The sequence below is a fragment of the Adiantum capillus-veneris genome, chromosome 17, assembly GCF_014529385.1.
Source record: "Adiantum capillus-veneris isolate H3 chromosome 17, ASM1452938v2, whole genome shotgun sequence".
Lineage (NCBI taxonomy): Eukaryota > Viridiplantae > Streptophyta > Polypodiopsida > Polypodiales > Pteridaceae > Adiantum > Adiantum capillus-veneris.
The window spans coordinates 24,672,175-24,687,334 of NC_140947.1; the positions used below are offsets into that span (position 1 = coordinate 24,672,175).

A 15,160-nucleotide genomic window follows, 5' to 3' on the forward strand; every position below is an offset into this window, starting at 1 on the left:
CCGCATTGGTATCAGAGCACAAGGTTTCTCTTTTCTTGCTCAAGAAGAGAGGTCCTCAAGCTAGCTATAAATGGTTGGTACTATTAATTGCATGTGAGTAAGTAGAATAGGGATTTTTCAGTCTTGCAGTGCACCTGCCTTTGTGCAATGAACAGAGCATCACCGTCGAGAGCTATGGTTTTAATAGTGGAGTCCTACAGGGCTTGCCTACGGCTTAACCACTATTGAGATATTATAAGCTTGACAGGAGCCGTTGTTGTTTTGGTGTTGAACGACCCTCTCTTCTATTCCTTGCAATTAATGGTATTCGAGCCACGGGTACAGTAGCTTGAGTGCTTTTTCTAAAGGGGTAAAAAGGAGTAGCAACTAGGGCTTGAAGTGCCAAAGTACACCTAAAAAGTTTACACCTAAAAGTTGTTAGAATGGCTGACAATAGTAAAGAGAGTGAAATTAATGTTGATAACTTTGATTTTGCTAATGAGCAAGCTACTAATGATACCCCTATGCTTGTTAACTATCTTGTTTCTAGGCTTCAACAACAAGCCATGGGCAATCCATCCCTCCAAAGTGAAGTGCAACGGCAGCTTCGTGCTCATGGGATTCTCCAAGCTCCCCACCATGCCGAGAGAACACCTAGGAAGCCTCCTTGCGAGACTTCCAAAAGAGGTCTATCTCCGGTTTGGGAAGAAGAAGAGGATCCCTATGAAGGGCTCAAAAATTTGCTCCTTGATGACGCATCTCCTTCTCGAAGGAGAATTCAAGAGCCTCCACCAAAGGAACGAGAAAGAAGTGAGTCTCCCGTCACCTTGGCGGAGATGGCTCCACGAAGACGGAAGGCTAAACGCTCTCCATCACCTCCAAAACGGAGAAGACCATCGTATACTTCTCCACACCATACTTCAAAGAGCGATGACAAAAAGCAAGAGAAGAAAAAGGCGAGAAAGAGGACACCCTCGTCTCCATCTTCTTCATCCTCTTCCTCTTATGAAAGTGATGGTCAAGACAACGAAGATCAAGGCATAGAGGAGATCCTTTGACCCTAGCTCTACTCACAATTTTATATCTATAGAGTTGGCCACCAAGCTAGGCATACAAGCCTACGAGATGGGAGATGTCCTACCCGCAAACGGTGCTTTCAAGGGGCAAGAAGCTTCAGTCGCTCCCTTAATCGGGAAATTGAGGCTCCATGTCCAAAGCTATGTGGACAAAGAGGACTTCTTTATCTCTCCTCTCAAGCATGAGGATGTAATCCTAGGGGCACCATGGTTTGATCGCATGGCTACCAATGTTAAATCCCGTGAAAGGAGAATCTCCTTTAAGTTCAGGGAAAAAGATATGTATATAGATGCTAAGGAAATGGGTAACACTATACCCATTGTACATACACAAGCTTTCAATAAGTCAACAAAGAGCTCTATTTCCGTGTACATGATTTTTGTTAAAGATTCTAAAAATGAACCTAATGTTTTAGCAAAAAAAAATATACACAATCAAAAGGAATTAGAGTCATCCAATTTTCTCAAGGGGTTTCAAGATGTCTTTATTGACGACACCCCTTGTGAGCTACCTCCTAAAGGAGGCAATGATAACCATGCAATTGAACTTCTTCCAGGAAGTTCACCGCCTAACAAACCTCCTTATAGAGTTTCTCAAGCTCAACAAGAGGAGATTATGCGGCAAGTGCATGAGTTAGTTGAGAAGGGCATGGTTAGGCCTAGCTCATCTCCATTTTGTTCTCTTGTGCTACTAGTGCAAAAGAAAGACAACACATATCGTATGTGTGTCGACTATAGAGCATTAAATAGGATCACTATCAAGAATAGGTTTCCCGTTCCACGGGTAGAAGACCTATTTGATAAGCTACAAGGGTCCACCTACTTCAGTAGGATTGACCTAAAAAGTGGCTATCATCAAATAAGGATGGTTGATCAAGACATTGTAAAGACCACATTTCGCACTACTACTCTAATTCATTAGACGAACACAAGCGACACCTCCAGGTAATATTTCAAGTTCTAAGAGAGAATAAACTTTATGTTGATCAAAAGAAAAGTGAATTTTTCTTACAAGAGATTCAGTATTTAGGTCACATTATCTCTCAAGATGGCATCCAAATGGATCCATCAAAGTTAGAGGTAATAAAAGGATGGCCTAAACCAAGGAATCTTCATGAGTTAAGAAGCTTTATAGGTATGTGCGCATACTATAGATGCTTCATAGAAAAGTTCTCACTAATAGCAGGACCATTACATGACCTGACAAAGAAAAATGCTAGGTACACATGGTCTGCCAAGGAGAACAATGCTTACGAAAAGCTTAAAGAAAAGCTTATCTCTCAACCTCTACTTACACTACCGGATCTCTCAAAGCCATTTGAGGTCCAATGTGATGCTTGTGGTGATTGCCTTGGAGCTATTTTGCTTCAAGAAGGGAACGCCATAGGCTATGAAAGTCGAAGGCTCGACCCTGTTGAGCAAGCTCTAGGCATATATGAAAAGGAACTCCTTGTAGTTCTACATGCCTTAGACTCATGGAAGCACTATTTACAGGGGACTGCTTTCATTCTGCGAACGGATCACCAAAGTCTCAAGTACTTCATGACGCAAACCAAGCTCTCCGACAAACAAATGAGGTGGGAAATTTTCCTTTCGCAATTTCATTTTCATATTGCTCACATTGTTGGCAAGCATTATCAAGTAGCCGATGCACTCTCAAGATGGCCGAGAGTGAATGCGGTTTCCATAGCAACTAACAATGCTCTATCTTCTATGCTAGATGAGTATGCTATTGATCCTGATTTTAGAGATGTGATTTCAGCCCTTGCACTAGGGAAGAAAGAGGAACCATTTACTTTACAAGATGGTTATCTTCTCTATGGCAATAGACTATGCGTTACTAGCTCACTACATGAGAAAGTAATGTATGAATCTCATGCTCCTCCTTATGCAGGGCATAGAGGGATTCAGTCTACCCTAAAGGGAATTGAAACATATTTCTATTGGCCTACCATGAAAGCAAACACACAAGAGTATGTTTCTAAATGTGTGGTATGCCAAAAGACGAAGTTTGATAGAGGGAAGCAACTTGGATTGCTTCAGCCTTTGCCAATCCCTAATTCACCATGGGAGAGCATATCCATGGATTTTATCTTCGGATTGCCTTAGTCTATCCATGGGAATACGGGAATATGGACGATAGTAGATAGGTTTAGTAAACAAGCTCATTTTATAACTGTCAAAAAGACTATCAAAGCCCATCAAATGGCAACCCTCTTCATTTCACAAATCTTCAAGTACCATGGCTTGCCAATGTCCATAGTGTCGGATAGAGATCCTAGAATGACCAGTATTTCTGGAAGGGTCTCTTTGAGAATTTAGGAACAAGGCTAAACTTATTTTCGGCCTATCACCCACAAATGGATGGCCAAAGTGAAATAGCTAGCCTAACAATTCTCGACCTACTAAAAGCCTATGTAACGGAAGTAGATCAAAGATCCCAATGGGAGAAGTACTTACCCTTAGTGGAGTATGCCTACAATAACACTGTACATACTTCCACGGGAAAAGCACCTTTTGAGGTAATAGGGGGAAGATTAAAAAAGTCCCTTGCTACTTAAGGTACATGGGAAGATCTTCGTTGTAGATGAGTATAGCCGAGACCTACAAGAATCTTTCCAAAAAATTAAGGATGCTATCTCTATCTCACAGCAAAGGCAAAAGGCCTTTAAAGAAAATGATTGGGTCTTACTCAAATTTCCCAAGGCTCGATTAAGGCACACGATAGGCAAGAATCCTACGGGACACCAAAAGTACTATGCTAAGTTAGCAAAAAGGTACTATGGTCCTTTCCAGATTCTTAGGCCAATCAATGAGATGTCCTATCAACTCAAGTTGCCTAACCATTTGCTCATACACAATGCTTTCCATGTGATCCTACTAAAGCCTTACAAAGGAGAGCCACCTCAAGAACCAACTATTGAAGACCCACCGGATATCGAGGACCAAGAAGAGGTTCTGCAGCCCGAGTCCATTCTCCGACATGAAGACAAGGTACTAAGAGGCGGTAAGACTATCCGACGATATCTTATTAAGTTTAAGAATTATCCTTTTGAAGATGCTAGATGGATGCAAGGCATACAATTAAAGGATAACCTAAACCTTGTCAATGCTTCCCAAGAGTATACAAATGTTAAAAACGAACAAAATTTTTGTCTTATAAGACTCTCTTTTTCTTTATTGTGCACAAAAATGAAGTAGTATGCATGCTTAGATCAAGTTTGCGGAGACGACGTCTCCCGAACACCAAGTAGAGCTTGTCACTCTACTATGGAAGATGATAGGACTAATGTGAAGACATGCTTGCGGCAGCCTCGGGCTCTCAAGCGCCAAATTGACTAATCATCCATTTGTGGAATGATGTCGTAGGGTAACATAGGGATACTCTACCCACTAAGAAAAGGACTAATGAATATGCTTTATCTTCTCTACCCCATAGTCAAGGACGACTATGATTTCAAGAGAGAGGTAATGTTATAATAATCAATATCTAATTCTCCTATATGATTTTCTCATGTTAAACTGATCCTTTAATATGGGGAAGTACCTGAAGAGTGCGTGCGAGAGTGTGTGTGTGTGTGCAGCAATGGAGAAGAGAGGAGACACAGATTTGGGTGGACTCCAAACACAATAGTGTTAGGGTTATGAGTCCTTATTCTTTTGTATAGAATGAATGGTCAGTGTTAGTTCCCGGTTAGTGTCCGGCCGCCCAACACTCAGGCGCGGCACATTGGGGCTTTACTACCCCAACAACCTCCCACTTAAAGGGCAATGTGCCTTTAAGCTGGGGTGATAATGTATATATTTATACAATACAGGTAGACAATGACCATGATTATCTACCCAATGCCCATGAGTTCCCAACAATGTGCAAACCGCTCTGAAGGTAAACCCTTTGTTAGAAGATCAACATGATTCTTAGTGGTGTGAATTTTGGCAAGCTGCAATCACTTGTCCTCAAGCACCTCATGAATGAAGTGATACTTCACATCCACATGCTTTGTCTTTGCATGGAACACTGGATTCTTTGCCAATTGCATAGCACTTTGGCTATCGCAATGTAATACAGGCATCTCAACATTGATTCCCAAGTCTCCCACTAGCCAACCAAGCCATATAGCTTCCTTGCAAGCTTCTGAAGCTGCAACATATTCAGCCTCTGTAGTAGACAAGGTAAGACAATCTTGCAAACGAGATCGCCATGAAACTGCACCTCCAGTGAATTCAAAAACATAGCCTGAAGTGGACCTTCTCTTGTCTAAGTCTCCTGCATAATCTGCATCCATGTAACCAATGACACATGCTTTCTTTCTTCCAAAGCAAATGCACATGTCTTTTGTACCATTCAAGTATCGCATAACCACTTTCACTGCCTCCCAACGTTTCTTGCCTGGATTTGACATATATCTGCAAACAACTCCCACTGCAAAAGCAATATCAAGACGTGTTGCAATCATAGCATACATCAAACTTCCAACTACAAATGAATAAGGCACTTTTGCCATTTCAGCCTTTTCCTCTTTAGACTTAGGGCAATCATTTTTAGAAAGTTTCACATATGGAGGCAATGGAGTACTCAATGTCTTCCCCGTCTCCATATTGAAACGCTTGAGCACTTTAGCAATGTACTCAGATTGAGACAAATAGATCAATTTCTTGCATCTATGTCGCTTAATGTGCATGCCAAGGATATGGCTTGCTTCACCCATGTCTTTCATTTCAAAGTTTGCATGTAACTCTGACTTCAAGGCTGAAATCTCATCCCTGCATTTCCCGGCAATTAACATATCATCCACATAAAGGACCAAAATCAGCAAACTACCATCTTTAGCTCGCTTAGTGTAGACGCAATGGCATATCGCTACGTTTGTAGCCTTGAGAGAGCATGAAGGAGTAGAATTTACGATACCACTCCCTTGATGACTGTTTTAGACCATAAAGAGTCTTTTATAACTGACACACCAAGTCTTCATTGCCATTATCAACAAAACCTTCTGGCTGCTGCATATAAACTTCTTCTTGAAGATCACCATGCAAGAACGCCGTCTTGACAGCCATCTGGTCAAGTCCCATGTCGTCTTTAGCAACCAGCGCAAGTACACACCGCAGAGTAGTCATCTTGACAACCGGAGAAAAGATCTCATCAAAGTCAATACCCTGTTGCTGCTTAAATCCTTTAGCAACAAGCCGTGCCTTGTACTTGGGTTTATTATCATGAGGTGTAATGTTCTGCTTGTACACCCATTTGCATGGTAATGCCTTTTTACCTTTAGGCAACCGAACCAACTTCCAAGTTTGATTCTTATGCAACAAGTCCATTTCTGATTGCATAGCTTTCTCCCACTTCGCCTTGTCATCCATTGACATGGCTTCCTTATAGCAGGAAGGCTCTCTGCAATCTGTCAACATAATGTAGTCCAATGAGGGAGTATATCTATCAGGAGGCCTTGAAACTCTTATAGACCTTCTAATAACTGCTTGAGCCGGTTGTCCCTCAGCAACATCTTGTACTACAAGAGGATTTTGCACTTGTTGTCTGACATTAGGCACTTCAACCCTATTGTGGACAATTCCGTATTCTTGGAAGATAACTCGCCTGACCTCCACTGTATACACATGCTTCTTATGCATCTGTTCTTCATTGAAGTATACGTCATTGCTGCGAACTATCTTTTTAGCTTCAGGATCCCATAACCGAAATCCCATCTCGCCAGGATTGCCATAGCCAAGAAATATGCATTTCTTTGACTTAGGAGCCAACTTACTTCGAAACTCCTTTGGAACATGGCAATACGCTTCACAACCAAAGACTCTAAGATGCTTGTAAGAAGGGGGCTTCCCAGACCAAAGCTCTTCAGGTACCTTCTCATCTAAAGCCTTGTTAAGAGATCTGTTAATAAGATGGACAGCAGTTGCTAACGCTTCCGCCCAAAATCCATTAGGCAACTCTGCATTAGACAACATGCTACGTAACTTCTCTTGTATGTACGGTTCATCCTCTCAGCAACACCATTTTGTGGAGGGTTATATGGAGCAGTCAGCTCTCTTTTTATGCCTTTGGAATCACAAAATTTTTGAAAGGCTTTAGTGACATACTCACCACCATTGTCTGACCTTAAGCACTTGAATTTCTTGCGAGACCCATTCTCCACTAATGCCACAAAATTCTAAAATTTTGAAAGAACTTCATTTTTCTTCCTGAGAGGATATACCCACACTTTCCTTGAGAAGTCATCAATGAATGTAACAAAGTACAACGAACCTCCCATGGATATGTTAGGCATAGGTCCACACACATCACTATGCACTAACTCTAATGGCTCACTTTTCCGAGTGCTTCCCCTTTTGTGTGGTGACTGTGTTTGTTTACCATAAAGACAATGCTCACAAACTGAAAAATCTAAGAAATTGAAGCTAGGCACATAACCAAAATGAGATAAGATTTCCATTCCCTTTTGAGACATATGTCCTAACCGGCGATGCCACAAAGAAACACTTGGCTGCTCGGTTACACAAATTATATGGTTTTTAACATTGGATACATGTAGCATGTACAAAGTCCTAAACTTTGAACCATATGCTACCACTAAAGAACCTTTGGTGATCTTCCACGAGCCACCAAACGTGCAGTAATATCCTGCATCATCCAATTGTCCTGTACTAATCAAGCTGTTGGTAAGCTTCGGCACATGTCTCACATTCTTGAGCATGAATGAAGAACCATTCTGAAATTTCAGTTGCACATCGCCAACACCAACTATGTCGCAAGCAAAATCATTGCCAAGACGAACACGACCTTTACGGGCTGCATCATATGTACTGAACTACTCTCTGTGAGGAGTCACATGAAACGATGCACCTGAGTCAATAACCCAATCCTGTAAAGCATAGTCATCAATGGCAACCAAAAATGCCGAATCCATGGCAGATGTGAGATAAATATCTCCATCAGAATCTTCAACAAAAACATTGTTGATCTCTTCAATCTTTATACTGCTTTCCTTAGTCTTGCCTTCTTCCGACTTCTTGTCTTTACCTTTCTCTTGTTTCCACTTTTGACAGTCTTTCTTCATATGACCCTTTTTGTGATAATGATAGCACACAATGTCTTTTCGGCCACGTGATTTGCTATGAGATTTTCCTCTCTGATTCTGCTTGCCCTTTTCTTGTGATCGACCACGAACAACGAGAGCATTGCTAGTACCACGAGAAGTATCAAGATTCTTCCTGCTAACCTCTTCAGTGAGCGAACTGCCCTCAACATTAGCACATGTTAAACCAAGAGGTGATGAGTTACTTATGGCTGTGCGAAAAGTATCCCAACTTTCTTGCAACGTAACTAGCAAGAACATTGCTTTGGCCGAATTGTCGAAATTGACTCCTTGCGCAGAAAGCTGACTGAAAATTGTGTTGAACTCATTGAGATGGTTGCACATGGGTGTGCCCTCATCCATCTTCAAATCAACTAACTTTTTCAGCCAATAAACCTGTGATGCTGCACTTTGTTTCTCTTACAGATCACATAACTTCTTCCACAGCTCATAACTAGTCTTTGCCATGTTCACATTGAAGTACACATTCTTTGACAAAGTCAGCATGATGGTGGACTTGGCAAGCTCATCCAACTCCTCCCAATCATACTCATCCATATCCTCAGGCTTTATCCCCTTCATCTTTATCGGCTGGATATGCTTCTTCTGTACCTTATAAGACATTGTAAATCTGTTCCTTCCAAAATGGGAAGTTAGTGCCATCCAACTTCTCAATGTTGAACAAAGAGTTCTCCGATGATGAAGCCATCATTCGACAAGGAACAAAAGTGATAGATCCGCTCCACTAAAGAAGATGATAGAAAACTTGGAAAATTTCGGCAGAGTCTCCTCTACAAAACTGACTTCTGAACCCAAAACAAATGTGTACAATGACTAAAATGCTGAGCAAAGTGGCTAAACCGGCAAGATAAAATCTCAAAGAACTGTCATTGTCAATGTCTCCAACTCTAGAAGAGTGTCTCTGACCAACTGAACACTGTCAAAGGCATACGCATAAAAATGACAGCAATGCCAACAATGGCGGGTCAGCAGATGCACACCAATACTGCACTAACCGCATAAACATACATCCTATGTCGATGCCGAAACTATGGGGATGTCGGGGGCTCGCTCCAAAACCTGTATGACCAAAAGGATCTCCACATTTGAGAATCCCCCAACTCAATAAAACCTCACTACGACCCTCAACAATAGGCTTTGCATATTTCCATCACAATACATAAACCGCATAAGATCTTACATCAACCACAGAAACCCTTTCTGTAACCGCTGTGGCGGTTTGTCTGATATAACAGACCCTCAAGACCTTACATCAAATATGCATGTGACAGACATTGCAGAAAGAGTCTGTAACGAAAACCTGTACGCAGAAGAACCGATGAGGGTAGACCACCCTGCTGTCTGAACTGAATATCTCTCAAACTATGCAAAATTTGCAGAAACTTCCTTCTGAAAAGTTGTAGACCACGCAAAAATCGTTGGGAATTGCAAGAATGGACTTGAAATAAGCTGTTTTTACATATCGAAATAGATCTGTAAAAATCTGTAGCTTCTACTTCACGACCTACAGGCAGTCTGAGTGATGTATCTCAAAATTGGTGAAGATTTTGAGAAAACGTTCTTCTGCAAAGTTGAAGAGGACAAAAATTCGGCCAGAACTAGTGAGAACCGACTTGAATAAAGACGTTTTGATAGGCCAAAACAGATCTGCAAAAATGTGCTGCAATTTTTGCGGCTTCTCTACCTACTTCCCCGCTGAGCTCCAATGGTGCTCCCAATCCCTCAGCTCTGACACCAGTTGAAGAGTGCGTGCGAGAGCGTGTGTGTGTGCAGCAATGGAGAAGAGAGGAGACACAAATTTGGGTGGACTCCAAACACAATAGTGTTAGCGTTATGAGTCCTCATTCTTTTGTATAGAATGAATGGTCAGTGTTAGTTCCCGGTTAGTGTCCGGCCACCCAACACTCAGGCGCGGCACATTGGGCTTTACCACCCCAACAGTACCAGGGGAGAAAAAGCTAGAATATTGGTTAAGCTAGCAGACCGGCCACAGTAGGGATCCAAGTGAGGGAAAATAGGGACCCAAAGGGGGGGCCATCTGTAAAAGAGCCATGTGCAACAATGGGCTTAAAAGACTCTAAGGTTCAGCCCATTAAGACTTCCAAAATGCTAAGGTTCCAAAATTCAAAGGTTGTGTCCAAAGGTCAAACTTGGGGGGAATTGGATGCTTTGTGTGTGTCCCAAAAGCCTTAGGCAATCCCTACATAGGAGGGGGCGAGTCTTGCAAGTAGGGGATGAGAGAGAAACTCACACACACACACACACACACACACACACACACACACACACACACACACACACAAGCTCCCTTTACACAGAGGGAATGAGGGACACACATCAGCTCCCTAGCCCAGATGCCCACAAGGTGTACCCAATTCCTATTGGATGGCCTTGGAGGTGGACCAATGAGAATTAGGCTAGAATAGATCTAGTTTAATCAATTTAAAAACACTTAATAAAAGAACCAATAAGAATTAAGCTCTCTAGAAGACTATTGGACAGTCTCCCAAGGGGACCAATGAGCATTCAGCAGCCCAATGGCTTGCCTGATTCCTATTGGCCAGGAGACAAAGGGGTCCAATGAGAGTTTAGTTGAATTAAATAATTACCTAAATGTCTCACAAAAGGGGAAAGGGGGACACATGTCAGAAGGCTATCACTTATGCTGCTTAATTACCATTGGCTAAGCCTGGGGAGGTCCAATAGGATGCTAGCAAGAGCAAATAGCAAGAGGGTCGACCAAGAGAGAGAGGGGGCTGATTTTTCAAAGGCATTATCACCTACACACTCACACTAGCTCATGTGTGAAGTAAAGAAGACTCTCTCTCCTTCTCAAGCTTTAATGGAAAGCTTATCACCTACTCCAAGCTTGTGAGAAGGGAGGCCTACACCAACAACTCTTGGCTTTGTGATGAAAATCCAACCAAGAGCCAAGCTTCAATGCATGCTCATCTCCTCTACCATGCTAATTACTAAGCTAAGCTATGCTAATATAAGTGATTATGTGAGGATATGTACATCTTTCTCGTAAGAATACTCCTTCTTCCTCTCAATCTACTCTCATACCGTGCTAGCTCTCACCATCTCCGAAGGTGTGTGAGGTGTTGGGTCTGAGACCGTGAGGGAATTGATGTTGTGTTTGATAAGTGTTTTGCTTAGTGCATGAAGTTTCCATCTTCATTGCACTAGCTAGTATTGAAGGAACACAAGAAATTGTGTTGTAAAATGTCTCTCTTGATGGGAGAAACCATAATACAAAGCCTTTTGGAGCGGGGACCGGCTCCTTGCAAATCCGGTCCTCAACTGTTGTCAATTGCTTAATTTCTCTCTCTTTTGAAGTATTGTTCATGCTATCTAACTAGGTGTTATGCTTTTTGTTGCTCTCTCCACCCAAGCACTCTTGTTAATCTCATTAGGAATGTATTCTAATGAAATGTTCACTATGTTCATGCTATTTTCCGCTACACACAAGTTACTAGGCCATTAAATGTTACAATTGCCCTTTTTTGCGAGGTAATTTGTGACTAATTACATGCTAAGCACTTTAAAAATGGATCTCAATTGTCTAACAGGAATAAAGATAAGAAAATCTCGAGCAATCCAACCAGAATCGATACAATGCTATTTGAATTTTGAAATTTGAGGGGTATTTTGGGAATTTTACCTATTATCTATATCCACATTATATATTATATTATTATATATAATGGAGAACGGGATTTCAGCCCCTCCCCTCGGACACGTGTCAACACCTTCCGCTTCAGGTGAGTGTTCCTTGTAGCTCGGCAAACGCAACACAGGAACATCATGCAAGAGAGAGAGAGAGAGAGAGAGAGAGAGAGAGAGAGAGAGAGAGAGAGAGAGAGAGAGAGAGAGAGAGAGAGAGAGAGAGAGAGGGGGGGGGGGGGGGGGGGGGGGGCACCGCTGGTCAAATCAAAGCATTGGGAATTTGGGGGGATCCCTTAAGTACGAAAGTGGTGTCACCTTCACAAGCTGCCTATGACCCTACATTTACTACTCACGGGTCATGACCTCCACGAGTCCAACAATATCTCATTCAAGCCAAGAGAGAGTAGATGTGCATTGTTTACAAGGTGTGAGGTGTGTTTTCCATAGCAAGTTTGTGTGAGTTGCGCTTCCTCCAGTTTAGAGAGAGAGAGAGAGAGAGAGAGAGAGAGAGAGAGAGAGAGAGAGAGAGAGAGAGAGAGAGAGAGAGAGAGAGAGAGTTGTGTGTCGCATGGTCTGCAGGTCGAGGCACAGAGAGCTAGAGAGAGTAGTTGGCATATTGTGCTTTAGAGCAATGCCTATCAACTCACTCCAAAGAGAGAGAGAGAGAGTCGTGTGTCGCGTGGTGTGTAGGTCAAGGCACAGAGAGATAGAGAGAGTGGTTGACCCATTGTGCTTTAGAGAGAGGAGGAGACATTTTGAGGCAAGAGATAGCGAGAGACAGAGGGAGAGACAAAGAAGGTGGGGGAGGGGCACACACACACACAAACCGTCGAAGGCAATCGACCATACTAGTTTCTCTTGTGCGGACAATTTGAATTTTCCATAATCAAACTACTACTACTACTACCTAATCTTTTCAAAAATATATAATAGCTCAAAGATTCCCTCTCCCAAACCATTGGCAACATCTCCTTGTGTCTGACATGTTGATAGCCTCGGAGAAGTATGCTGCCAAACCATTGGCAGCATCTCCTTGTGTCTTACATGTTGATAGCCTCGGAGAAGTATGTGTAGCATGGGGAATTGCAGACACGACACGAAGGAGAGGGTCATGGAGGAAAGGACTGTTAGGGGGAAGATGAAGCAATGGAACATGAGGTAAGTTTTAGCAGGTAAACCCTAGGAAAAAAAATACTTTTTGGCTTTCTAAAAGAAGCCTTAGAGGAGAGTTGAGTTAGGCATACTTTCGATGTTTTCAGTGATTATTGAGACTTACCTTAAATATTATTTTGATTTTAAAATATTAAATGGATCTTTTTATTTCACCTTTCACATCCTGACCTTGATTTGTCTTAACTTTTCTTGCATTCTATTGTTTTAGAATGCTAAAGCGAAGCTTCACCTTCTATAATTCTAGTAAATTCTACACACACACACACACACACACACACACACACACACACACGCGCACACACATACATATATATATACTTTCTTGCAATTTTCAAATGCTAAAGTGAAGCTTTAGCTTGCATAATTCTAGTAAATTCTACAGACACACGCACATATATATAAATTAGTTCTTTTTATTTCACCTTTCATTTCATAGCCTTACATGGCTTGAATTTTCTTGCATTCTATAGCTTGATTCCAGTTAGCGTTCTGAAAAGTCTCGTTTATTAAGCGGCCGCCAGCTAAGTTTCCTCCTCGCAAAGAAGCAAACCTCTCTCGATGCTCCTGAGAGTCGCAATGGAGAGCCCACATTGTGGTTGGGAGAGGAAAGTGTGCAGGTCTAAGTCATGGCTAAAAATGTGAGGGAAGCAAGTTCAAATGTGACCAAAAGCTGAGCACTCTAGTAGTGTGTGCTACTCATACTCTCAAACTTGCAGTGAGCAGAATGTGCACATTTGATTTGACTCTTCCCCATTGCCCCAACGCCCTGTCTCACATCAAAGGGAGTGGGAGCTAAGCTGAATGGCTGCAATAGTACGTATCGCTAACAAGGGGATAAGCTCAAGCATGTAAGTGTGAGTACGGTTTCCCCTTTCAGCGAAGAACATGGTTTTGTAGTTGCGGGCAATATGGGTGGTGTAATGTATGAAGAGTGACCCACTAGATTCCTTCCAAGTCGTAATACACTGGCGTTGTAGAAAAACTCTATTCACTTGCAAGTTAATTGAGGCATCATGTATCAAGTTTAATGCATCCCATATCCCAAACCACTTCTTTATGTCTTGCATCCATCCCGTTCTCAAGATCTTGCTTTTATGCGTCTTTTGAACTTTTTTGCTTGCTTCCATGCAATTGTAGGAAGCCGATGTGATGGATTTTGATGCATCTTTATCATGTATTCCACAACCCTTTCCATGCCCATAACTTCAATTGAAAGAGATTCCGGCTCAAGAAGTAGGAGCATATATGGTGTTTGTGTCAACTTGGAGAAAGTTTGTAAGAAAACGCTTTTGGACATTCGCAAACTCTTTCCAAGTAGACTTTGCGATATGTGAGTGTGCGTGTGCACGGTGCGTGCGAGGAAGGGGAGGAGCACAAGAGTGTGAGTGGAGCAACCTTTAGAAGTCTAGAGTGAGGAGCTCCTTATTCATATGTATATAATGAATAAGGAAGTGTACACACGGTGGGTGGGTGGTCAAACATTGGACGTCCGGCCCCGAGCAAAGGCGCATCGCCTTTACCCCAACAAACTCCCACTTAAAGGGTATGCGTCGATAAGTGAGGCCTATTAGCTAAACTACTAGTATGTACAAGAAACTAAGTGAGAGACTCTCTCAACCTATGCCCACTGGCTCACTCTGTCGAGCATATCAAAGAACTCTATGTCTGCCATCTCTGTCTGTGTCTCTAGGGAGCAGAACTACTCTACCTCTACCTCCACAAACTTTGACAACACCTAATGAGTCTCACTAGAGCACTACCGCTCTACCTCTGTCTCTACAAAGTCTAATGGCACATCCTGCATAGCTAGATGCTCTGTCTCGTGAGCATGTTGGAGCTTACCCACGAAGGAGACACGTCTTATCTCTTGCACAAAGTATGCCAGCAACAAAACCAAGACCATACCGTTTTGAATCTCACACACATGCCTGGTATATACCAGGCCACTACGGGCTCCTCTGGCAATCACTAATGAACCGTAATACATCTAGACAGACTCCTCTCTAAGAAGTGTCTGACAACCATAAGCTGCTAATTGTCTCACTGAGATCAAGCTTTGCCTCAGCTGAGGAACATGCGCACATGTCGTAGCGTGTATGATGCACCACTGGGCAAAGACAAACAAACATCTCCTACATCCTCTCTCTCAAA

General features: G+C 42.4%; 1 protein-coding gene across 1 annotated transcript in view; it reads right to left on the reverse strand.

Annotated features, from left to right (window-relative positions):
• LOC147436935 (uncharacterized) overlaps nt 1-14,912 on the reverse strand; it is a 53,376-nt gene extending 38,464 nt beyond the window's left edge. Inside the window, exon 1 of the mRNA XM_086486499.1 lies at nt 14,778-14,912. Within this exon, the coding sequence (XP_086342625.1) occupies nt 14,778-14,912 (135 nt within the window). The remainder of the gene's footprint in view (nt 1-14,777) is intronic.
• Between the last annotated feature and the right edge of the window lie 248 nt (nt 14,913-15,160).